The sequence below is a fragment of the Macrobrachium nipponense genome, chromosome 38 (genome assembly GCF_015104395.2).
Source record: "Macrobrachium nipponense isolate FS-2020 chromosome 38, ASM1510439v2, whole genome shotgun sequence".
Classification (NCBI taxonomy): Eukaryota; Metazoa; Arthropoda; class Malacostraca; order Decapoda; family Palaemonidae; genus Macrobrachium; species Macrobrachium nipponense.
Genome location: NC_061098.1, coordinates 16,650,489 through 16,677,988, shown reverse-complemented (window position 1 = coordinate 16,677,988; position 27,500 = coordinate 16,650,489). Strand labels below are relative to the sequence as shown.

Sequence of the window (27,500 nt, the reverse complement as noted above, 5' to 3'; positions counted from 1 at the left end):
GTCCCCGCTGTCCATGGAGCCGGTCAGCCTCGGGGACAGGGGCGGGATGAAGGAACTGAGGTCGAAGGGCGGCGGGCGGTGCCTCGGCCGGGGCGACGACGGCAGCGACGCGATGTGCGGGATATCTTGTAGGACGGCGTCTAATGGCTGGAGTGCTGGGTGGACTGGTTCCCTCGGAGGGGCTCTTCTCAGTTCCTCCGGAGGCTGCATGGTGCTCAGCAGCATTTGGTGGGGGTAGGAGGGCCCCAGGCACGGCGACGCCCCCCACTCCTTCGAGTGGTGATGATGGTCGCTGCTACCTCCCATACATCCTCCTCCTCCTCCTCCTCCTCCTAAACCCCCTCCCACCGCCCCTATGGACGTCTCTGGGTGGTGAAGGTAATGGGACCAGGGGTGCTGCAGTGGCTCCCTCGGGGGGAAGCTGCTGGGAGGCAGCGGGACATTGTAGGCGGAAGACTGAGGCAGAGCGTGAGGGTGGCGGCGCTGGAGACTGTGGGACTGGGTCTGCGAGGAGGAGGACTCTTGGGACTTGTCGCTGCTGCCGTTGCCCTCCGTCACCAAGTGGAAGGGGTGGGAGTGGCGCCTGTGCTGCGAGGGGGACGCCTGCAGCTGCCGGATGGGCGTCTCGATCGTGGCGAACTTGGCCTCGTCCTTCTTGTCCTTCTTGATGAGCACCGGCTGAGGCAAGCTGCTGTCCTTCTGAGCCTTGTCCTGCTTGAAGGGCTGCCCCCCCGGATTGAGCGCCCCCCGCAGGAGGACCTTGTAACCGCATCCATCGCAGTGGCCGTGGGACGACAGCTTCCAGCATCCGCACAGCCCGGCCATGATGATGGTGATGATGCCCTTCGCCGCCGAAGCCGAAGCCGCCGACGGTGTCTTCGGGAACCCCAGTCAGTGGAGGCCAACCCGGAGGGTTACGGCGTCGCCGCCGGGGACCGCCGGGGACTTCGGCGGCGCCTCCAGCTGCACATGGTGAGGGGGAACTCTAAGGCGGTCCAGCGGCAGTCAGCTGCAAGTGAGGAAGGGGCGCTGGGGATTCACCGACGGTGGCCGTTCTGTCATCGAAGAAGGATGGATTCGGAGGGGTTTAATCCGACGCGTCGCTTCTGGGGTAATTAACACTAGGACTCATTCGTGAGGCACGAATTACTCAACATTGCAACCTCGCAGTCAACATTGCAACCTCACAGTAGACGTTGTAACCTCATAGTCAACATTGCAACCTCATATTCGGTGGATAATTATAGTTCGACACACGGGACGACTTCAGTATGGCGATCATCGTTCTATCAACTCTTGCTCACCTCGCGATTTCTAAAGGTCTCACAGACACCTTCTGATGCATTCATGACCAAAAGGTTCATATTGATCAAAATTCTTTCCGCTACATTTTAAAGAACATTTATTCTGACTCTGGAAATGTATGAGGTGAGATTAGTATGAATAAATCTTCCTATGCCTATAAAATCAATTCAACATTTAATTCAATATTTGAAAGAGGAGCAAGTCAGAGAGAAAAAAAAGATTAAAACTGGAAATCTGGAAGTTACCACGTAATTAGAACTCCCAATCAGACCCATCCAGGTAAAAACTAGCAATTTTAAAATAATTATGAAAACTGATATTAATGTTTAGTAATCTATAAATTGTCTTAGCACACAAAGATGAGTTTTGGAAGTCTATTACCGTTGCTACTGTTAGGCACATACATTACATTATTGCAAACACGTTGATTGGAAGTGGTATGTTGTTTACTCTATTAATCATAACCATTGCTTGATTATATATATATATGCATACATATACTTTGTTTGTATATATATATATGTAAGACATAGGGTTTTGATTAATTATGTATTGTTCGTGCATTCTCTGTAACCTGTGGAATGTGGAGGACAGAGCAGAGTAACGACCTGAGAATAGCTGATCAATGAGTTTCTAGGGGATGGCGTGAGATAAAAATGCTTAGTTCGTCGAGTCAATGTACGACAGTTTATGAACTCTTCCCAAAGTGCCTTTGTGAAACTAGATGCAGCTAGAACCGTGAGGCGCTAGCGAACTGTGTGTTCGTATGTGCGTGTGCACCTCTTTCTGTTTAAAAGCGTTCATACCCAAGCCTATGAGAGGGATTTTGACAGAGGGCTTCGAGTCATAGGCAAAGATGCCGTGGCATTCGCCGGGGGAGTTTTTTGACATAGTGTTTAGTGTCCGGTTGGGAATGGGTAAGTGTTACCTTTACTTTAGCCAAAGGGGTGGCTTGTTTGATATCTTGTAAGATGTTCCATTTTATTAACTTTGTCTTTAAACTTGTGTGTGTACTTACCAGAATGTGTTCTGTATCTTTGGCAGATGGTTCTGGATTTCTGTGGGACAGAGTTCCCAGGGAAAGGGTGTGACCTTTTGGGGTGACTTGACAATAAGAGTAGTTTTAAGTTAGTCTGTGAGACTGGATTACTTAGTTAACCGACTTAGTTGTTACTGTAAATAAACGTTTATGTTATGATGCAACTCTCTCATTTTCATTACCTGTTAGAATGGAGAGAGAAGAGAGCAGCTGCAAGAAGAGAGAGAGAGAGATGTGGGGTGATTGCCGGGAGAGAGAGAGAGAGCCTGTCTGTGTAGTGGGGGTCTGCCTTCCGTTTCGTGTCCACGCTTACCTAATGAAATACATGGAGGGATAATTCCCCCATATTAATAGTGGTGGCAGCGGTAAAAAGGGGATATGAAAGTTTTCTTGCTTTTCTATGCCTAGGAACGCCAATGTAGAGATGGTTGGCCAGTTAGGAAAAAAGGGGTAGAGAAAATGTCCGTCCGTGAGATGGGGGGATGAGGAAAGATTTTTCTATTAGAGTCATCAAATTTGCTCGTACCAAGATTCTTCAGGGGGGGTGGGGAGTCGTGAGACAAGCAACTCAGTCTAGTTTGTAAGTGAGTGTTGCTAGTGGTCATCTCACCGGTCGCGTTTGTATTGTGCCGACGAGATTTACGCGTTTTTACGAAGAATTTCGAGTTCTTTTTTCCCATTATGGAGTGGTGAGTGTTAAACTATTGTTTATCAAAAAGGAGTGGGTTTTTGTTTAAATATTTCAGGGTTATGGGATTGGTTCAAGAGGTCAAAACAATTTTTTCTTTCCCCATAGTGACGTGTTTTCTTTATTTGCACGTGTTTATAATAGACGTATGCATTCGTCTTTGTTTAAAACATAGGAGTGTATTTTTCTATGCATGGGAACTGTGCTTATATAAGCAGATTTGGCTTAGTGACACAGAGCGGCCACAATTTTAAGGGCTCAGCATATTTCTGCAGAGAGGCGCCTTGCATTGCGAGGGTGTACGGGCATCCCTTGGGAGGGTAGTTGCATGGGTACCACTAGCCTCACTCGTGAGATAGTGCAGGGGAGGGTATTGCGAGATGGGGATACTACTGGCATGCCTCGGGGGAGTGTTCTGCCGCTTGACTGAGGGGTTGTTCTCAGGGGGGGAGAAATTTTTTTGTCTCAGTGTGGGTGAAACTTCCCCCTTTTCCTTTTTTTTTTCTCTTAGTGTTGGAGAGGGTCTGGCCTGACATTGAATGCTAAGATATCAGCTGATTGATAAGTTGATGAAGTGAAATGCCCGTAGAGTCTTTTTTTTAGAAAAGATATTTTTTTTTTCTCTCTCTTGGATGAAGAGAAAAGGAAATAGAAAGAGATTTTTCTTTTACGAAAATGAGGGGAAAAGTAGTTAACATGCACGGGATGTGTTATATGTTTCTTTGTGCCTTGAAAGACACAAATATACACAGATTATTTTTTTTTATTGTGTTGGAGAAATTACTTTGAAATGCCGATGATTGGTGTTGTATCTGTGTTGTGTGGCATGGTGTTATGTCATGGTGTTGCATGCTGGAGAATTGTATGGTCCTAAGAAATTCAGCATTACTGTTGTATGCTATTTGAATTTCACCCTTACTTGAAAGCTTTGCAAGAGAATTATTGCTTTGGAGAGTTATTATTATTGTTATTATTAATAATTATTATCTTGAGATGTGTTACGGGAGGTTTGCCTAAGTATAATTATCATTACGGGAGAATTGTTTTACGAGAGATTTGAGATATTTCATGGGAGATTATTCAATAATTATTAACAGATAATTATTCAAGGAGAATTACTTACAATGAATTAATGGGAGAAGTCTGTGTTTAATTATTTGTTCAGTTTTTGTAACTTTGGAGAATATTTTCAGTGATTCACGGGGATGAGTTTTGCTGAATCTTGATGAATCTGGCTGAATCTTGGTGAATTGTGTGAATTTTGCTGAATTTAGTGCTGAATTTTTGGAGAATGGACAAGCATTAACATTGGTGATAATTTTTGTACTTGAATACTGATGATTTTGATGATAGCAATTTTTTTTGGTGATTTTGTGATAATGATATTTCTGATACTGATTTTTTATGTACTAATACGTGGGTGTTTTAATGCTGTCAAGGGAGGTGAAATCTTTTGTGATTATGGGAAAGAACTAACAACACATTGTTTTAGTTTTTTTTTTCCTTTTTTTTATGAGTTCAGCAGATAATTGCTTGACATCTGGTGAGTTACGGGAGATAGTTAATGGTGCCGTTGATTTTTTTCTTTCTTTTCTCCTTTTTTGGAAATTAGCCATCGCTGACAAGTTTTTTTTTTACCATGGGTGAATTTGAATTTGTTTTTTCTCTCCAGTTAGTGTGAATATTATCTCAGTTCATGACTTAGAGTCATTGTTCGGGACGTTTCGTGTTTTAGCTATTTGATGCTATAGAGTAATATAGGGGAGATTTCTTGCATGTTTTGAATGGCACTACATTTTTTTCTCTGGAATATTTGTGTTCCAGAAATTGTGAGTTTTCTTGCACAATACCTTAGTTGTATTTGTGACAACTTTGAGAGATAGGAACTTGGTTAAGTTTTCTAATGGCCTATGTCGTAGTGCATATGGGGAAGTCTTTGCTTAGACACTGTGATTTTTGGAGTTCTGTTATAATGACTTTGTGGCACGTTGGTGATTTTTTCTTAGAATTTTCTATGACAGTTTTATTGCCGAGTTTTTTGCCTTTTTTTTTAGCAGTTATGCTAAATGGAGTGAGTTTTTTTATAGTTTTTACTATAACATTGAGTTATTCTCTGGAGAATTGGAGTTATAATTGAGTTATAATTGAGATATATTATTTTGGAGAGATAATTGGAGGTATATATTATTTTGGAGTTATATTTGAGATATAATATATAGAGATATATATTTTGGCCATTTTTGATATTTGCCAATGTGGTAGAAAGCTATGTTAGTTCATATTTTGGCAAGCCATCTTTGTTGCAAATGGAGACACATATTTGGAGATTATGGGGCAATATTTGGGAGTGTGTGAGTTAGATGCCTTGAGTGCACATTTTTTGGGATATATATATTTATTTGGAGCCTTGTTTTGTTCCACATGGAGTTTATTGTGGAAATAGAGGTAAATATTTTGTATTTGCCGAAATAGAGGTGACTATCTCTATTCTTGGAGTGGTGTCTTTTTTTTTTTTCTACTGACATGTGGCTATTGGAGAAATAGAGATAATATAAGGGGTTGGTTATTTAAAGGCCTTAATAACCAAATGGAGGAAATATTTTTATAACCGGAGTGGTGTTATTATTGATATGATGTCTCATAATGGAGTTGGAATTAATCTTGGCGGGTGACCTTTTTTTTTTGTGGTTATGGAGTTTTTTTGAGTCAAGAGAAGATTTTCTGAGGTTCTCTTTTTTTGATTTCGTGTCTATTTAGAGAGAAATGGCATTACTGCATTACGAGTCATATGGAGATGTGTGTGCATTTTTCATGTTCACAAGTGTGTTATTCTTGGAGAAATATAATTTGGGAAAAGTCATGTTGAGAGAATAAGTCTTCGAGACAAATTTTTGAACACATTAGTCATATCCTGGAGTTAATTCTGTGAAATGTGTCAGTTAGACCTTTTTTTCTTGAGAATCATGAGTTTCCAAACTTATGTGTCTTACTAGACAATTTTTGTGCTGTTGTTTGAGCATGCGTCCGCAGGTGATTTTTCTGCTGACAAGCGATGTGATGAGCGTGTGCTGATTCTTTTCCTCTGATGGTGATAGATCAGAATTTTTGCAATATCTGGAAATGTGGCTATAGCATTTCACGAAAGCGCATGTATGAGAGTTTGCTTTCTGGCAAATTCCATAACTTTACATGGAGCATTTCTTGGGGAAAACGCGGGAGTTATGCATATTATACATGTATTATGTATTTTTGTGATTGGGAAATCTACTTGTGATTATTCTTTTTTTTTTATTATTTTTCTTCCTTTTCCTATGAGAGTTGATTTGTTTGGGGGATTGAGCTTAAATACATTTCTTTTTTGGACGGGAGATTTGATTTTACCGGGAGATGATTTTTCGAGGGTTGCTATTTACGAAAAGGGAGTTAACATTAAGTCTCAGTTGTGATTAATTATTGAGCAGTAAAGGGGTTTTTTGCTGTTAAAAGTTGGAGGTTTTTACTGATTTTGTGGGTTGTTTAAATATCAGCTTGCGAGAAAGTCTGGGTCTGGGTGTTACGTGATTCTTTTCTTTTTTGGGCTTGTTACGAATTTTTTCTTTTTTTTTCTTGTGAGCACATTCGAGTTCGAAATGTGAGTGCAGAATTCCGTGGAGTTGCTGTGATTTCTGAGTTGTGTGTGTGCTGATGTGCGAGTTTGGAGAATTGAATTGGAGAACTTGATGTTTTTTTTTCTTAGAGAGTTGTGATAATGACTTATCATTTTAGTAGTCATATTTAAGGGAGTTAATTGGGAGACGTTCAGTTAGTATTTCTGACTTTTTGAGATCATTGTTTGATAGAAGTAGTATGTTTGGGTTAATTTTCTTAGATTGACCAAAGACCTGACTGACATACTAACGCCCAAAAGTTCACCGACACCAGCAAGACGTCCACCAGCCGTGAAGAGAGGTTGCTGCCATGTTGTCCATGGTGATTACAAGTATTTCCACGTGGGTGATCGAGAGAATTCTACAGCGTGTTTTTTTGGGGATCTACAAGAAGCCGTGAGAGTCTTCTACGATGAGGGAGGCATTCCGTCTTCCTACAGTTGCTACAGTCTACTGTCTGTTCAGCTACTTGCAGACAAGCGAAGAGGGATATTCAAGAATCCTTATGGCAAAAATTAAAAATATCAGAGAAAATGCGTTTTGTGTTTAATTTGGGTGATTAAAAAGCGTGATAAAATTTCTTTATTTTTATAATGCCAGAGACGTGCAGTTTTTCTTATTATTTAATTTTAAGCCGGCCAATGTTTTTATATATATAAGCAATTTTGCTAGGCGGGAGCTAGCATATAGGTGCGAGGCCGAGCAATCTGTAAGACATAGGGTTTTGATTAATTATGTATTGTTCGTGCATTCTCTGTAACCTGTGGAATGTGGAGGACAGTGCAGAGTAACGACCTGAGAATAGCTGATCAATGAGTTTCTAGGGGATGGCGTGAGATAAAAATGCTTAGTTCGTCGAGTCAATGTACGACAGTTTATGAACTCTTCCCAAAGTGCCTTTGTGAAACTAGATGCAGCTAGAACCGTGAGGCGCTAGCGAACTGTGTGTTCGTATGTGCGTGTGCGCCTCTTTCTGTTAAAAGCGTTCATACCCAAGCCTATGAGAGGGCTTTTTGACAGAGGGCTTCGTTCGAGTCATAGGCAAAGATGCCGTGGCATTCGCCGGGGGAGTTTTTTGACATAGTGTTTAGTGTCCGGTTGGGAATGGGTAAGTGTTACCTTTACTTTAGCCAAAGGGGTGGCTTGTTTGATATCTTGTAAGATGTTCCATTTTATTAACTTTGTCTTTAAACTCGTGTGGTGTACTTACCAGAATGTGTTCTGTATCTTTGGCAGATGGTTCTGGATTTCTGTGGGACAGAGTTCCCAGGGAAAAGGTGTGACCTTTTGGGGTGACTTGACAATGAGTAGTTTTAAGTTAGTCTGTGAGACTGGATTACTTAGTTAACCGACTTAGTTGTTACTGTAAATAAACGTTATGTTATGATGCAACTCTCTCATTTTCATTACCTGTTAGAATGGAGAGAGAGAAGAGAGAGAGAGAGAGAGAGAAGAGATGTGGGGTGGGGATTGCCGGGAGGGAGAGAGAGAGAGCCTGTCTGTGTAGTGGGGGTCTGCCTTCCGTTTCGTATCCACGCTTACCTAATGAAATACATGGAGGGATAATTCCCCCATATTAATATATATATATATATATATATATATATATATATATATATATATATATATATATATATATATATATCTATATATAATATATACAAAGAATATGTATGCATACATATATATAATCAAGCAATGGTTATGATTTAATAGAGTAAACAACATACCACTTCCAAGTCAATCGTGTGCAATAATGTAATGTATGAGCCTAACAGTAGCAACGGTAGTAGACTTCCAAAACTCATCTTTGTGTGCTAAGACAATTTATAGAGTACTAAACACACACATTCATTAAGGTTTCATTTGTCATCGGAAAATACAACTATACGACGCCAACGTGCCGAGGTGAAATTGAGGTTCCTCGTTGATTGCGACGGCGGGGAAATGATTGAATCACTCTTGGCGATTGACATCACTTACATCGCGGAATTGACGTCGCTGACATCCCCGAATTGTCAGCGGGTGAGCTGTGAGGAGGACTTCCAACTGCCACCCGTGTTCACCGTGTTCTGACAATCACTCGAACATAAGTTGTGTCCTTTTACCCTTGACTTCTTTTACCGGGGGGGGGGTGGGGGGGGGGGGTGGGGGGGGGGGGGGGGGGGGGGGGGGGGGGGGGGGGGGGGGGGGGGGGGGGTGCAATAGAATAGAGACAGTTTCACGCCCAAGTGAGATGGGAACAACAGATTATAGAAAAAAGGGTTGGGGTGAGTTATTTATAAATCAGTCTCGCAAAGTTGCTATAATAAATGTACTGAACGTAAAACCTAGAGTGTTTCTTCTCTCTCTCTCTCTCTCATATATATATATATTCTATATATATATATATACTAATATATATATATATATATAATATATATATATATAGATATATATATATATATATATATTATATATATATATATTATATAGAGCGGGAAAGGCAAAACAGCTCAATACTGTGTTGCCTTTATTGTTTTTGTTGTGCCTTTTCACGTGATACATGGTAGGGTCCAGCCTCGAACTCTTATTATTATTATTATTATTCTTATATATATAATATATATATATATATATATTATATATACATATATACATATATATATTATATATATATATATATATTATATAGATATACCGATAAAATATATGTATAATAGTGCCTACAAATTATATATTCATATACACATATAAACAACTGCTTGATAAGATAGATAGAGAGAGAGAGGAGAGAAGTATAGAGTAGATAGAGAGATAGAGAGAGAGAGAGAGCTGGCTCCTCCCCCCACCACCAAAAAAAAAAAAGCTCGAAACAGAATTAAAACAAATTATTAATTTCGCCTCTTGTGTCAAAAACAGTCCCCCGCCTCTTGAAAAATGAATGGGTCATGAAGTTCTAAGAAGGCGGGGAGAGAGAGAGAGAGAGAGAGAGAGTAGAGAGAGAGAGAGAGGAGAGAGAGAGAGAGAGAGTTTTAAAAATCAGTTCGACTGAGAAACAGAACGAGATCGTTGCTCTTCTAATTAGTAACTTCCTCCGCTGAGGATCTGATGGACTGTCAAGTCTACTAGATACACACAACGAAGAGGAATGAACGCAAAGTTGTACAATCAGTAAGTTTTGAGATACAAAGTGTATATATATATATATATATATATATATATATATATATATATATATATATATATATATATATACACACATTCTACCTACAATATAAGCCCCACTTCTCTCTCTCTCTCTCTCTCTCTCCTTCTTAAAAGCCATTTAGTCTGGGATTTTCTGGAGTGGCTGGGTAGAGGAGATCGTTTCTTGCTTTCCTCTCTCTCTCTCTCTCTCTCTCTCTCTCTCTCCTCTCTCTCTCTCTCTCTCTCTCTCTCTCTCTCTCTCGATTTTTCGCTTCTCTAAATGATTCCGGGAAGCCAGCTCACGCTAGACTGGCAATATTATATTTAGGCTTAGAATAAAAGCAAAATTACAAATACTGCATGATTTCTTTATAAAAAAAAATTAATCATATTTAGCTTCTTCACAAAAAAGTATAATGGGTATAAAAGCCAAATAAAAAAACACTACATGATATTTTCTTAATAAAAAAATGCAGTTATATATATTTTCTTTACAAAAAACAATAGAGTGGAATAGAATCCAAATAAAAAAAAACACTACATGAGATTTTATTTATAAAAAATTAAATCATATATATTTTCTTTTCAAAAACAATGGCATGGAATATACTAAAAACAATACATGATATTATCGTTATAATAAAAGAAAATGGAATGGGATAAAAGACAAAATAAAAAAACTTATTTTCTTTAAAAAAATTTTGGAATGATACAAACGCCCATTTAAAAAAAATGCACGAAATTTGTGCAGTTCATGAACATACATATTCATGCGTGCTGCAATATAAATGCTAAGTGTTCATATGCAAACATTGCAACAACAGATGCATATATATTTGAATATTTTCTCTTAAAAAAAGATTTACCTTCTATATGTATGTATGTATGTATGTATGTAGTATGTATGTATATATATATAATATATATATATATATATATTATATATATATATATATATATATATTATCTTTGTAGGAATATATAAATATGTATAAAAACATATATGTGTATGTATGTATATATACTTTTATAAATAATAAACACATACATACATATGTATATGCTTAATACAGCATACTACTAGTAAGAACATCACCATATAATTAGATTAACAACAATAACCATATTCACTTCGCCCATCTTTATTATAACTATTAAACAAGAAACAGACCACATCCGTACAGCAATAACAATCCAAAACACATACACACTAATTCTGGAATAAAGTGTCATGCAGCATCTTCTCCGGCAGTATCCTCTCCACCATCTCCAACACAGCCGGCAGCGGTTTGTGCCACCGACACAAGTGACACATACAATAACTTGAAGGGACGCATTTACATTACAGACACGCTGGTCAAGGGAATGAAGTTGTCAGATGCACGATCATTTCCAGGAGGAGGCTAGGACGAATACTATAGCCTAGCTGATGACCGGCATGACCCAAGCTTAAAAGTAGCTATTTCTACGACCTAAATAAATTTCCTATTTGACCTCTGACCTGTAAGTGTAACCTGACCCCATGCAATGAGTCTTCACCGTTTCGTTTCTACAGGTATTACTTTGGTCAGTGATCCGCTGAGCTGAAGGATAAAATCTCATCTTTCTCATGTAACTACGTAACACGTGACAGACCAACTTTTCCCACATTTTCTCTCTGGTAAAACAACAATCATAGAAGTGCTCGGTTGGAGACTATTACCTACCTGTTAACATCAGGCTTAGGAACTCTCTACCTATTTACATTTTCCCTTCATTCATTTAATCTTCTATCTTTCCAGAAGAGAATCAGCCACTAGCAAGATTTTTTCTTAATCAATCAATCAGTCAAAAAAATCTATTTTCCAGTATAAAAAAAACTTTCCAATTCTAATCAGAAATCTTATTTTCTTTGCTTTTTTTCCTTTTAGCCAGAGCTGCAAAAAGACGCTAGGTTTCCCTTTCCGTCGGCCTCCCCATTCTCAAATATCGGAGACCATTAAAAGTGAGCTGGCAAAACAAACTAGGGGAACATAGGGCAGAAGAATCTAAGCTTTACGAAGGATGAGAATCACTCAATCTCTTGCTCCAGCACACATAGAATCAATGCTGAGGAGTTTTATAAACGGAGAGAGAGAGAGAGAGAGAGAGAATCAATCTCCTGGTATGGATGTGCTTTCAAGAGCAAGAAAATTTTAGGTTCTGGTGGCTGTAGTCACAGAGAGAGAGAGAGAGAGAGAGAGAGAGAGAGAGAGAGAGAGAGAGAGAGAGAGAGAAATATTAATTACGAATATGAAAGACCGGATTCAAAGACATGTAAGGGAACAGCTGTGCGGTACGTTTGGTAAAATGAAATTCACTATTTCATCAGACGAGAGAGAGAGAGAGAGAGAGAGAGAGAGAGAGAGAGAGAGAGAGAGAGAGAGAGAGCCTTCAGCTTCCGAATTTTATATATAAAAGAAGAGGAGGATTACTGAGCCCGAGGACTAATTAATTTTGCATAGCAATCAAAGAACGCGAATTGAACGCAACTGCAAAATAAATGAGTGTTGAATCAATTCAACAACTGGAGTCGCATTTGATTCACGAAGAATTTGTACGAAGCTCCTTTGTAAAGGTGACTGTATATTTCGAAAATGGACGAGAGAGAGAGAGAGAGAGAGAGAGAGAGAGAGAGAGAGAGAGAGAGAGAGAGAGAGAGTCAAACAAATTAAACCTGGATAATTAATTGAGAAAACTCTTTGGAAACTGGAGAAAATGTGGAAATGAGAGAGAGAGAGAGAGAGAGAGAGAGAGAGAGAGAGAGAGAGAGAGAGAGAGAGAGAGAGAGATAAAACTGGTATTTTGACGACTAATTATGCCTAAGACAGTAAAATAGGATGGGAATTAACAACCAAGAATAAATAAGGAAGGAAATTAACAGACGATTATTGACAAGAAATAAAAAATAAAAAAAAAAAAGCAAAAAGAGAAGCCAGACGAAAACAGCCTCTCTATATCAGTGTAAAAAAAAATAAGTAAAAAACCTTCGCAAGCAAATGTGGCGAGACAAGAAAGAAATGACAGAAAAAAAGAAGAGGAAATGGAAAGAAGGGAGAGAGAAAATAGAAACTGAAAACAAGAGTCTGCGGCCCCTTTTAATCAATGCCTTGGGGTGCTGGTATATACGTAAGGCTTTACTGCTCTTTTGCAGGCTGGGGACCCGTCCTTCGAATTAGAGAGAAAAAAGAAATATAAAAACACACACACACAATTACACTGATTTTCCTACGAGGTGTCTCTGCATCGGTCTCAGATTATCTCTGTAAGGGTTTTTTTTTTCAATGGAAGTAGGTAGAATGGAATAGATGCAGAAGAAAATAACTGTTTGGTTCACGTGTTACTTACGGGTTTAAACGTCCCAACACACACACACACACACACCACACACACACACACAGACACAGACACACACACACACACACACACACACACACACACACACACACACACACATATATATATATATATATATATATATATATATATATATATATATATACCATATATTATACACCATACATATAGACACATGGAAACTCACAAATGAATATATACGTACATACTGCCTTACAACCAGATTTGATATATATATATATATTATATATATATATATATATATATATATATATATATATATATATACATACATACATACATGTACGCATATATGCATATATACAATATGTATGCATGCGTATCTTACAAATCAACACAAATCCCCTGAAGTATTTATTACCATCACTCAGTTCCTCTCACTTCTCGATTCTTACAAACCGGAAGCTTTACTTTACAACTATGGCAACCAACATCTTTGGAGGGGAAGGGTTCTGCTATATGACCTGGCGGTGGGTGACATACGGCCATTTTCCTTTTTCCTCTTCGGCGAATAGAAAATGTTTAAAAAAAAAAGACACTTCATCCGTTTGGTTCACGTCGTAAAACTGACGCTCTTGTGTGTTATGCGTTTTTCTCTCAAGAGACGTCATGTGAGGAGACTAGACTGCGTCCCTCCTTCCTCCTGGAATGGCGTAATGGCGAGTTTTTCTTTTTTATCATGTTCCCGTTTATCGTTCGCTCGGGGAGTAAGCCGACGAACTACGTACTTCCCTTGGCAGTGAAAAAAAAAATGACTCCCCAACTACTTCAATGATACATAATACACCAATACTCAAGTTCGTAGATACGCTTTCATTCCAGAACAATTACCATCAATCATCCACTTAAGTGACAAACGACATAATTGCGGAGACAGTCCGCGTAACTGGGAGTGTGCGTGCGTGCGAGCGTGACGAAAAGGCGAATATGAATGTGGAGAAATTTTTTATTGAAGAAATGAACGTGAAAATTTATTCGAGAAAGAAAAAAACTATTATTATTATTATTATTATTATTATTATTATTATTATTATTATTTATTATATAATATTATTAATATAATAATAATAATAATAATAATAATATAATAATAATAATAATAATAATAATAATAATAATAATAATAATAATAATAATGAATAATAATAATAATAAAAAGTCGATGAATGTTGACATTCTAATTGAAAAGTGAGAAAGAAAATCTTTATTTGCATTTTGTTTTACATGAAAAATTAAACAAAATTAAACGTTTTCAAACTACTGCATAACATTGTAAAACGTTGATCTACAAAAACATTCTTATAACAAGAAGAAAATAGTATAAAAAAAATCTCAAATTATTGTTATTATTATTAGGTCAATTTGCAAGGTCCAGAACAACAACATAACAACAACAACTACAACAACAACAAGAGAACAAGGGTACAAAATCTCGGCGAAGAGAAATGTCCCCTACACACTGTTATGTCCAATAATTTCGCTCAAGGGCGAAGGGGGAAGACAAAACAAACTACATTTTTATTAGTCCGTAGGTAATACTGTAGCTATAGGAGGGGCGGGGGAACTGGGGGTGGGAATAAGGGGGATGTGGGGGGGGACAGATCTGTAAGAGGAGTGAGTGGGTAAGGGATGGGGGAGTGGGTGATGATTGACACCCTCTTGCGATCAACACATGCAAGCAATTCCCTCGTGTTGGGAATTCCCACTGCAATAAAAAAAATTGGATATTCTTCACCCTAGTATTATCTGCAGTGGAGTGCAATTACAGTTCTGAATTTAACAGTAACTGCAATGTACGATAATACTTAAGTGTATGCAGCTGTGAATTTAACAAAAAATACAATATGCAGTTATAAGCGTATGAAGCTGTGAATTTAACACTAACTGCAACATACAATAATAAGTGTATGCAGCTGTGAATTTAAAAACTAAATTACCAGTCTACAATAAATACAGTAATCTGAAGCGTGAATTTCACTAACTGCAACATACAATAATAAGTGTATGCAGCTGTGAATTTAACAATAAATACAATCTACAGTAATAACAGTAGTCTGGAACGAGATGTTTTGGCATTTAATTCAGATATTTCTATGATGGAAAATTACATATTAAAAAATCTTCAAATTAAGTTGCAAACCAATATTTACATTGAAAACGTGAATGAAGATATTTCACAATTTTACGCTTCCAGCACAATTCCACACAATTTCTGCCATACTGGCTAAAACGATCGTCGCTTTGTTCCTTCCTACAATTTGAACAAAAAGCGGAGAAATAATATCCAAGGCTAACAAACAAATGTAAGAAACATCTACTGGAAGTGTGAACATATCAACGTCCATTACACGTTTCCTCTCCCACATAAACTCGTCTCTCATAATATTTCCGCTTGTTTCAGCATAAAACAGACTACGGACATAAACCACGTATGATGAGAATAACAATGAGGTCTGCACAGCTCAGACATTATATCGAAACCTTAACAAAAGATGCGCTTTCATCATACTTTATTGGGAATGTTCGTGTTTGTGTGCTTGTTTGCCTACCTAAATGTGTGTCCTGAGTTTTCCGAAATTATTCATAATTTTTTTATTGCTAATTTAATGGCAATGCTTTGTTTTAGAAGCTACCAGCATGAGCAATGAATGGCTGTAAATATATTGTATCTCACTAAAAAAAATCTTACGGGTAATTTCCAGAAGTTGACAAACGTGATAACATTTTATTGTTTGTCAAAAGAGAAACACACACGACGAGATGAACAACAAATGTAGTAGGAGTGAAATCATTCTCTCTCGCTGTCAAAAATACGACCTCACAGAAATAACAATAAAAAAGAAAAAAAAAATCACTGCTTAGCAACATAGCCGAGCGAGAAAGCATCGCGCGTGCGGCAGCCGCGCAGGTCCAGAGACCGATAAGTATATACTAGGATGGGGTGGTAGTGAAATGGGGCGGGCTCGGACCGTAGAGTTTCGACGACAGCCTGGAAGCGCTAAGGTCAGGCGCGCGTGAGAGAGCTCTCTCTCTCTCTCGCTGGGCTAGTGATGGTATCGCGGGTTGCAGCGGGATCTTATTGATTAGTTTGCGATACGATGATGATGATGATGTCTCTCATCTCTCTCTCTCTCAGTTGTTTTGGGTTGATCAGCTGCTGTTGCTCTTGCTGTATCCATTGTGAAAGGGGCAATGTATGTGTCTCGCGCGTGAATGTATATGAATCACGTGCTTATTTCATTAGATGGGCTTTTGTGTTTAGTTAAAGTAGGAGCCATTGCACTGGGCCTTTTGGATATCATTTCATCTCGGGTTTTAGATTTTCATTGCTGATATCCCATAAAAACTTGCATATATATAATAAATCTTCGTTAATTAAATAAATCCTTTAAGAAATTTCATATCAGTAATAACTTTTTTGGGGTTGAAAAAATAGTGTTTTACACTGTAACAGGAAAACGAAAAACGTCCAACTCACATTTTTGTTCGGCCCTAAATAAGAGATGAAAGAGCAGATAATCCTTCCCAAAATGATAAAGTAAAAGACCAAAGAATAAAAAAATAAAGAAAGACAAGCCACAAAAAAATGTCTTTAAAAAAAGGAACAATCTCAGGGGTAACCGTTGGCAGTTTCTTCCAGGACTTTTTTTTTTTTTTTTTTTTTTTTTTTTTTTTTTTTGTTTTTTTTTTTTTTTTTTTTTTTTTTTTTTTTTGGATGAGGCAGAGAGAGGGGAGCAGAAAGCGACGAGGGAGGAGTGAGGGTCGGGGGGAAGGCAGGTCCAGAATAGGTGCCGTCCCTCCCCCCACCTGAACAATCACAGCATCATTCCCACGATTCCAAGACAACATCATTCCCCACGGTTCCGAGAACACTACGAAAGTCGTCGGTGGGCCGTCTTCCTCTCGTAATATCATTAACCAATTTCTTGGGATCCCCTACTAAGCGAAATCTCTATAGAGTTTTTCCTTTTCTTTTTATCATTTCTTTAATCTGGCCAATTTTTCATCCTCTCCCTCTTCTCCCTCCGTCTTAGTTCTCAGAATTTCTCCGCTGTTATAACTTCTCGTTTCTTTTCGTTTTTTTTTATGACTTCTCGGTTCCCGGTACGTCTCAATTTCTGTCCTGTTTGCGCAGTCTTGGCTCTTATTATACATACTTTAAATATTACCACTCAATTCAATACAATATATAGTTTATAAAATGCGTACATACAATTTAATACAAACGTACTTTACTAATCCCTTGCTAAAACTGCCCTGACAAGTTAAAAAAACTGGGTATCATTTAAACAAAAAATTACGTACTTTAAACCCAAATAAAATAAAATATTACCACTCAATTCAATGCAATATATATTAGTTAATAAAATGCGTATATACAATTTTATACAAAAGTAATTTACTAATCCAATAACAAAAATGTCCTGACTAGTTAAAAAAAAAATATTGGGTATCATTTTTAAAAAATTACGTACTTTAAACCCCACAAAATAAAATATGAATACTCAATTCAATGGAATATATATTAGTTTTTATAAAAATACGTACATACAATTATATACAAACGTAATTTACTAATCCAATGACAAAAATGTCCTGACTAGTTAAAAACAAAACTGGGCATCATTTTAAACAAAAGGTTACCTACTTTAAACCCCAATAAAATCAAATATTACCACTCAATTAAATAAAATATATATTAGTTTAGACAATGCGTACATACAATCTAATAAAAACTTAAAGTACTAATCCAATGACAAAAAAGCCCTAATTAGTTTAAAAAAAACAATAGTGGGTATCATTTAAAACAAAAAATTCCGTACTTTAAACCCCAATAAAATGAAATATTACCACTCATTTTCATAAATATAAATTAGTTAAAAATAAATACATTCAACTTAATACAAACGTACTTTACTAATCCATCGCCAAAACTGCCCTGGCTATTTAAAAGAAAAAAATTACGCACACATACGTGTAGGCATATAATTCCCAAAGTACGACTGCATCTCGCTAAATGCCCATTTTTCCCTTCTCAGAACTCCGGAACTCGCATCCAACTTCTTACTTTCTCCATTTACAACTTCCTCGCTCCCTTTCAACTTCCCGGAGAGAGAGAGAGAGAGAGAGAGAGAGAGAAGAGAGAGAGAGAAAACACTTCGCCACGACTCATCCGTCATCAAATTTCGGCAACAAATTCCGGGAACGATAAACGCGAAGTAAGGCAACTCGCATCCACTCTTTCCCTCTGTTATCGCTGCCTCTCTGCACGGATGTCTAGTGTCCGTATGCCTTGTTGAACGCGGCCGAAAAGAGCGACTGTCTGAACGCGTCAGAATAAAGCAACTGTCTGAACGCGTCAGAATAAAGCAACTGTCTGAATGCGTCAGAACAAAGCGAATGTCTGAACGCTGCAGAAGGGAGCGACTGTCTGAACGCGACAGAATTGAGCGACTGTCTGAACGCTGCAGAAGAGAGCGACTGTCTGAACGCGGGAGAATTGAGCGAATGTCTGAACGCTGCAGAAGAGAGCGAATGTCTGAACGCTGCAGAAGAGAGCGACTGTCTGAAACGCGGCAGAATTGAGCGACTGTCTAAACGCTGCAGAGGAGAGCGACTGTCTGAACGCGGCAGAATTGAGCGACTGTCTGAACGCTGCAGAAGAGAGCGACTATCTGAACGCTGCAGAAGAGAGCGACTGTCTGAACGCGGCAGAATTGAGCGGCTGTCTGAACGCTGCAGAAGAGAGCGACTATCTGAACGCTGCAGAAGAAAGCGACTGTCTGAACGCGGCAAAATACAATAATAATAATAATAATAATAATAATAATAATAATAATAATAAAACGAAAACTCCTTACAGAGCCGGGCCATCAAAAGTCAGAATGAACAAGGACTCCGAGTAATTAAAACTTTAATTGTTGACAGAGGAAACACGAAGACCGGAGCAATCAGGGATATTTAGAATTCTGAAACTGCCGAAAGAGAGAGAGTAGAGAGAGAGAGAGAGGAGAGAGAGAGAGAAAGAATAGTTTACCCAATTCGAGGACATGTTGTTTACCATCTGAAAAATACAGCGGGCGTTCAGGCACCGAATGAGATATATTATTTTCCATATTATTCGTGAAGGTGGAATTGAGCAGAGGAAAACAGATATTAATTCGAATAATGAGGAGACATGATTATAATTGCAATCTTCATCGACTTTATGATTATCATTATTATTATTATATTATTATTCATTATTAGTTATTAGTTATTATTAGTAGTAGTAGTAGTAGTAGTAGTAGTAGTAGTAGTATCTATAGATTATTATCATTATTATTATTATTATTTTATTATTAATTATTACTATTAATATTATTATATATTATTATTCTTATTATTATTATTATTATTATTATTTATTATTCATCAGTAACCTAAAACAGGCAATAACAAAGATATATAATACAAGATCACAGTGAAGGAGAGAGAGAGAGAGAGAGAGAGAGAGAGAGAGAGAGAGAGAGAGAGAGAGAGAGAGAGAGAGAGAGAGGTCCATTCCTAGAAGTAAAAAGGCTTCCTTTGACGGCAAAAACCCGTCTTTCATGTAAAGCATACGCTAAACAATGATATGCAAATAACGGTGCAATAAAGTCTGCTTATAATCCTTGCAATTGTTCATAGTTACATTCGGCTTACAAATCATAGGAATTGTACCATTTTCCTGTCTCCGTTCATGTCGTTCAAGCAGAACTTACATGAATTCGTTCCATTTCTTTCGGGAAGATATGCACACGTGCACACAAACGCACGAGCATAGACACAGGCTAGGACATACATGCATACATATATACATATGTATAAATGTTTGTGCACATGCGTTACTGACCGTTGTGTATTTTCAATACACAGCTCGCCAATTAAGTACCATGAAATTTGAAGGAAATTGACATACATACATACATACAAACAAATACATACATACATATGTATATCATTCATACGTATGTTTACATAAATATATATGTATATATATAAATACATATATATCGTATATATATACATATATATTATATATACATATATACATACATACATACATACATACATACATACAACATCGAAATGGTATAGCACAGCAATTCGCATCTGTACACGCCTGGGGTCTCACAATACATAAACCAGGAGGCATTTGCATATCCCATGAATCGTATGACGGAATTCCCCTCCTGAGACGGAGTGGAGACGACGGCATGATCAGCTCTTAATTATCAAAATCGAAATGAAATTTCACCTCAAGGTATTCCGACTGGGAATGCAACCCATTCCTGAAATCGCTATTTTAATGTGAAGGTTGGTTCTTGTTGGAATTTCTGTACGGTGGATAGATTGAACGTAAATTAACTATGCGATTCCTTGGCTATGAAGTAATATTAACTTGAAAACGAACATTTTGAATTATTTAACACACACATGTATATGGTATATATATATATATATATATATATATATATATATACCTATATATATATATAATATATATATATATACTATATATATATATATATATATATATAATATATATATATATATATATATCACACACACACATATATATATATATATATATATATATATATATATATATATATATATATATATATATATATGTGTGTGTGTGTGTGTGTATCTATAAAAAGCGGCCCCTAAAAACGCCAAAATATAGAAAGTAAATACTATATTTCAGAGACTGCTCTCTCTCTCTCTCTCTCTCTCTCTCTCTCTCTCTCTCTCTCTCTCTCTCTCTCTCTTCAGGTAGGTAATGATTGAGAAAAGTTACAGTAAAGACGTTATTTATACCAAGAGATCCAACCCATCCATCGTGTGTTTGTGTATATATACAATACATCATATATAATATATATATATATATATATATATATATAATAGTATATATATATATATATATATTATATTATGTACACAATATAAATACATATGAATGTATGTATTACGCATGCATGCAAGCGTGCACAACCAAACAAAACATAAGTCACAGAGAGTTTCCCAATATAAATACCTCAAAACAATAAATTCTTAACGACGACCTAATTCCCATGTAAAGGAAAGCAATTAGCAAGGGATTAGTTTAGCATTTGCTTGCGCAGAAAGGGTAATGGCACTATCTTCTGTTAAGAACCTTAATAAAAATTCGCGAATAATCTTTATGTGCTTTGTGCCCAGCTCTCGAAAGCAATTGCTTCAAAAGCATAAATTGCTTTTATTATTATTATTATTATTATTATTATTATTATTATTATTATTATTATTATTATTATTATTATTATTATTATTGCTATTATTATTATTATTATTATTATTATTATTATTATATATATACTATATATTATTATTGTTGTTGTTGTTGTTGTTGTTGTTTTGGTATTTCTGAAAACTATTTGTATAGCTCTGGAAAGCAATTGCCATAAAAGTTCAAGCAATTCTATTATTCTTAAAAGTTTTGGTATTTTTGGAAACTTTCTATTACTTTATTATCACTTTCAACTCTTGTAATTTAACTGCTCTCAAATATGTAAATAGAAATGTGGTAAATATTAATATGTATGCAAATATTTATGTATGTGTATGAATGTATGTATATATTATACATAAGTATGTATGTGTTCACTCATTATGTTTGCAGGTATGTATATGTATAGGGTCCCTCTCCAGTAGTATGCATGTATGCATATGGACGTAGTCACTTTCAACATGTATGCTAGTATATGCCTGTACGTGTTCGTTCTATACGTGGTCACTTCATAGGGATACAAGTATGTATATATATGTAGCACTATTCATATGCATGCAAGCATGGATATGTATGAATTTATATATGTATATTGACACATGGTCCTTTAAGAAAAATACATATTTCACCCAAAATATCCCCACTCAAAAGAGAGAGAGAGAGAGAGAGAGAGAGAGAGAGAGAGAGAGAGAGAGAGAGAGAGAGAGAGAGAGAGAGAGAATTGTTACCCCTAGCTATATGTAGCCACTAATATAAATACAAGTATGTATACGTATGAATTTACATACTTATATTCACGCACGGTTCCTTGAGAAAATATGTCTTTTCAGACACGGTCCTTGAAAAAAAAGTACATATTTGACCCAAAATACCCCAATTTCTGAAGACACACACACGCGCACAAAAAATGGAGACTTGCTACTCCTAGCAACGACCCCGCCTGAATCTACGTATATATTTCAACGGGGAGTTTCTGATAATGTCCAGTTGGAGAATAGACAGTAAATACTTTAATCCTTATGACTTCGCATGCACAGATGCGTCCCCTTGCAAGGAGAGAGAGAGAGAGAGAGAGAGAGAGAGAGAGAGAGAGAGAGAGAGAGAGAGAGAGAGAGAAACGACAGGCGGAGAGGGAAGTAATATATATAAGGTATCCTGATAAGGGCGAGAAAAATATGCACATAAAGATATACAGCCAAGAGAGAGAGAGAGAGAGAGAGAGAAAGAGAAAGAGGAGAGAGAGAGAGAGAGAGAGAGAGAAGTATACTGATAAGAGCGTGAAAAAACTACACATAAAGACATAAAGACATACAGACAAACTGACAGAGAGAGAGAGAGAGAGAGAGAGAGAGAGAGAGAGAGAGAGAGAGAGAGAGAGGCTCTGGGCATCCTTAAACTGCCTCACGAAGCTTGCCTAAACTTCCTGGGATTGAATTATTCATAGAGTAGCATCATTATGGCTGAGTAATTGAATAAGGCTCCTTCGACGATGGTCCTCCCCCCCTTAACCAAGGTCGCTGGGGGATAGGGGAGGGGGAATGGGGGAAAGGAGTGAAGGGTTTGGCTGTAATCCCTTCTGATCCCTCCACATGTCTTAAACGTGTTCGGGATTCATTAATTAAGTAGAGACGCGATTTGAAACGATAATAACGGCTAAGGCCTTTGATTGTTCATAAAGCCACGTTGATTATTGATGGATTGGTTAGTTCTTACTCGCGACGCAATGACAAGGTTATTGACACCGTCCACGTTGATTAAGTATGGTATAAACTCATTAGAAGTAATTAACCATTTTCGTTAAAATGTTACAAATTAATATTATCATGACAGAATTAAAGAATTAAAGCAGTGTTCTCATTTAAACAATTTTTGCAGCTTTATTTAATAATCTTAAATCCTCAGCTTTATTCCCAAAGAATAATCCTGAGACTGAAACTTCATAAAAACATGAGCAAGTAACTTGTTGATTAAAATTTAGACTGAATCAATTAGATAAACACTTCACAAAATACCAGAGACGAAATAATCCGAAAAGGTGAACTGGCTGAAAGCTAAATTCGTCTAAACTCACATTCATGCAATTGTTGATAAGGCCAAAATCAAGAAGAAATTACTATTATTATTATCACCAAAATCACATAATAATTTAGCATGATGAAACACTCAAAAAAATATTTTTTCAAATATTAAAAAAACGGGTTTTTTTCAAATATTTCAAAAAAAGATTTTTTATTTCAAATATTTCAAAAGATTTTTTTTCAAATGCTTCAAAAAGATTTTTTTTTTAAATATTTCAGTACTATCCGGAAATCATATATTTACGAAACCGTTTATAAATATATAGTATATCAATAGGAATCAATTTTACACAAAGCTGTTGCCACAAGACCAGCAATACATTTCTTGCAAAGCAGCCAACAAATAAAAAAAAAAATATATATAAAGAATTTTCACATTGCCCAAATCAAGACGAACACAACACCTTTGAAGGCGACAAAACGTACTCGATTTCCAGAGAGAGAGAGAGAGAGAGAGAGAGAGAGAGAGAAGAGAGATAAATCCCTGAGTCGGCAATTCAATATATATAAGACTCCATCGATATCTTCCCACAATTCCGATTTGTGGTTGGATGTTTTGGCCTTCGGTTTCCTGACCGCATCAAGAGACGAATTTGGTCTTTGTCCTCTTTCCTTTCTGTAAAAACAAAAAGAATACAGAAATAAGACCAAAGGCCAAGCTAAGGCTGGGACCGAAGAGGTTCACTCAGCGCTGGAAGGGAAATGGACAAGTAAGAAGGTTTGAATGGTGTAACAGGAGGAAAACGTTAATGCATTTGCACTGACTCAATTGTTAGAGAGGATTAAGGAAAGTAAGATGGAAGAAAGAATACGAACGGAGGTAGAATAAAAGGAGTTAGGAAATTAAGTTGATGGAGGAGAATGGACCTTCTGTTATTACTATATAAACCCCCTTTTTACATTAGCGTGAAATATATTTCCTATTAGTTAATGTAATCTTTACGTAATCATTTCTTTTTATTCAGAAACGTTAATATTTTTCCTGCCTTGTTAATTATCCATTAATTGATTGCAACTGTTAAGGCATTTATTCAGTATACATACATCATCCAAGCCTCACTTTAATTTTTCAATGTTTAAAAATCTATGGAGACTTACTGTTTAATAACCTCATTTTTTTCAGTCAACAATAAATACAAAAATTACAGAAGGAAACTAGAGCTGACTAACATAAATAAATAAAATAATTTTTTTTAAAGGAACAAAAATCAAGAAAATCAATATTGAAATTATGACCCTAAACTTGCTCTGAAGAGACTCAAAATATATTAATTAAAGGAATTAAAAACAATAATTGTCAAAACAAATAAACAGTTTGCATCTAACCAAGAGAGAGAGAGAGAGAGAGAGGAGAGAGAGAGAGAGAGAGAGAGATTTATCCAGCTCTTCAGCTAACTTGAGTCGGAGTTTATAATCAATTTACAGTGGTTACGTTAGAGAGAGAGAGAGAGAGAGAGAGAGAGAGAGAAGAGGAGAGAAGTTTCTTCCAAAGCTTCAGGAGAGAGTAAGAAACTTTAAGTGCATGAGAGAGAGAAGAGAGAGAGAGAGAGAGAGAGAGAGAGAGAGAGAGAGAGAGAGAGGATTGAAATACCAGTTGTCTCGGAGTTCGACACAAAAGCTCGTCCGCTTTTTCGAACAACGAGCAAAAGGCAAATTCCCGCAAAGGTCTCGCGGAGTATTTTTCCAGGTAGTTTGGGAGAAACTTACATGGCCAAGAATGGGGCAGAGGGACAAGAATATAAAGCATAAAAGGACTACGAAGGAGGAGAATATATACGAAAATAGAATATATATATATATATATATATATATATATATATATATATATATATATATATAAATATAAATGCATATGTATACACTACCACAAACACACACACACACACAAACATATATATAATATATAATATATATATATATTATATATCTATTTAATTATATATATATATACCCTTGGCATACAAAATAAGATATATAACAAAATGAGTAAAAATGAAATTAAAAAAAACAAGAGAGCAGAGAGAAAGAAAGAAGATGCGAGAGAGAGGAGGAGAGAAGAACGGAGAGAGAGAGAGGAGAGAGAGAAGAGATTTAAAAATATATCATAATTCATAATTACGTTCTCCCTAATGAAGACGAAATCACGCCAACCCTCCCCCCCCCCCCAACCCCCCACCAAAAACTGTATAAGTGATGCCATCGCAGCCTTACAACAAATCCTCTCACGAGTCTCCCCAATAAATCTCAAGAGGATTTACTCTGAACTTTTCCCCGAGGGGGATTTCTGCTTGAGCTTCCACTTTTTGGGCAAATCATTTTCCCCCATCAAATCTGATTTATATCACTTTCAACACCGGCACTTCTTCCCCCCTCCCTCCCAACCCCCCAATCCCCCCCTCCCGGAATTTTTCTTCTCGCTCTCATTTCGTGATTTTTTTCCCTTATCGTTAAATTACTTTTTTAAAATTAATCGCAAATTAAATGAATTATATATATATATATATATATATATATATATATATATATATATATATATATATATATATATATAATATATATATATGTGTGTGTGTAGTAAATGTATGTATGTATTTATGTATGTATGTATACACACACACACGCACACACACACACACACACACTATATATATATATATATATATATATATATATATATATATATATATATATATATAGTATGTATGAGTTTCATTTTAAATCACGAAGAAATAAAAAAAAAATAAAAAGCGATTATACAAGCTGTAACCGTGGCATAACTTTGTTCGTGTATATATATATATATATATATATATATATATATATATATTATATATATTATATATATATATATATATCATATATATATATATTTCAGGAAAAAGTTACATATCCTCCAGTTTCAATGAGGTCCTGTTAGTTCATTGTATTAGTGCACAACACAATTTCGTAAGTGGTCAAGTTACTACACATTTATATACATACTTACAGGCACATAAACCTGATAGATTCCTTGACGAATAAAAGTACACATTCCCCAACCTTATTCCAGGCAACAACAGCGACAGCAGGCATCTACCTCCTGATATTTCCGAAATCTCCCTGAAAGCCACTCTGAGTATGGTCAACGGCTCCTAATCTTCAGGAATACCTGCCAAAGCTTCGTGGGGGCGGAGAGAGAGAGAGAGAGAGAGAGAGAGAGAGAGAGAGAGAGAGAGAGCTCGACCTGATAATTCGTCTTCCTCTGGGGGAGGGTCTTGGCAGACACAGTGCCTCTCACTCGCATTCCAGTCGAAATGGAAATTTCTTTAGTGATATTCCACCCCGGACGATGGATTGTGTGAATGGGTTTGCAAACATTGCAAAACAACAACAGGGTCTTCGTGACGTGTGGGGAAACGGAGTTTGCACACATTTGTTTTCAAAGGGGTGACTAGTTCGTGGGTTGATAAATATGGTTGATTCACGATTTCGTTTTCTTCAGCATACCGTAGTTCATTTCTGTTCCAACGCAGGTCCTTACACTATTAAAGAGTTTTATCTTTCCAACAAACACTACTTCATTTATCATCCTAACAACAGAATAAACAACTTCAGAATAAACAATGATAATCAAGATAAAAAGACACTAATTGAATGCAAAGGAAACTTAACTGACCAAAATTCACAAATAAATGTAAGAGCAAAAAATCGGATAATGAACACTGAAATGCACAAAAATCATAAAAAAACAAGGCATGATCCGACCTCCAGCTTACCCAGGACGTGCACAAGATTTTTCCCCTCGCCCCTAAATTGCAAACATTATTCCTAACGTTTATCGCAAATTAAAACGTGCTAAAATCTACGGTCAAATAGAGCCTTGTTTCACCAAGTAAAATTAAAA

At 36.7% G+C, this 27,500-nt stretch overlaps 1 protein-coding gene across 5 annotated transcripts in view; it reads right to left on the bottom strand.

The window, feature by feature from the left end:
• LOC135209676 (ras-GEF domain-containing family member 1B-like) overlaps positions 1–27,500 on the bottom strand; it is a 966,569-nt gene that overhangs the window by 597,090 nt on the left and 341,979 nt on the right. For 2 of the 5 annotated variants that reach the window (XM_064242414.1, XM_064242415.1), the window contains exon 2: positions 1–1,413. This exon is cut by the window's left edge and continues 258 nt beyond it. The exons of the other annotated variants lie outside the window; for them this stretch is intronic. In XM_064242414.1, coding sequence (XP_064098484.1) covers positions 1–825 — 825 coding nt within the window. In that variant the 5' untranslated portion in view covers positions 826–1,413. The remainder of the gene's footprint in view (positions 1,414–27,500) is intronic. 5 annotated transcript variants of the gene reach the window in all.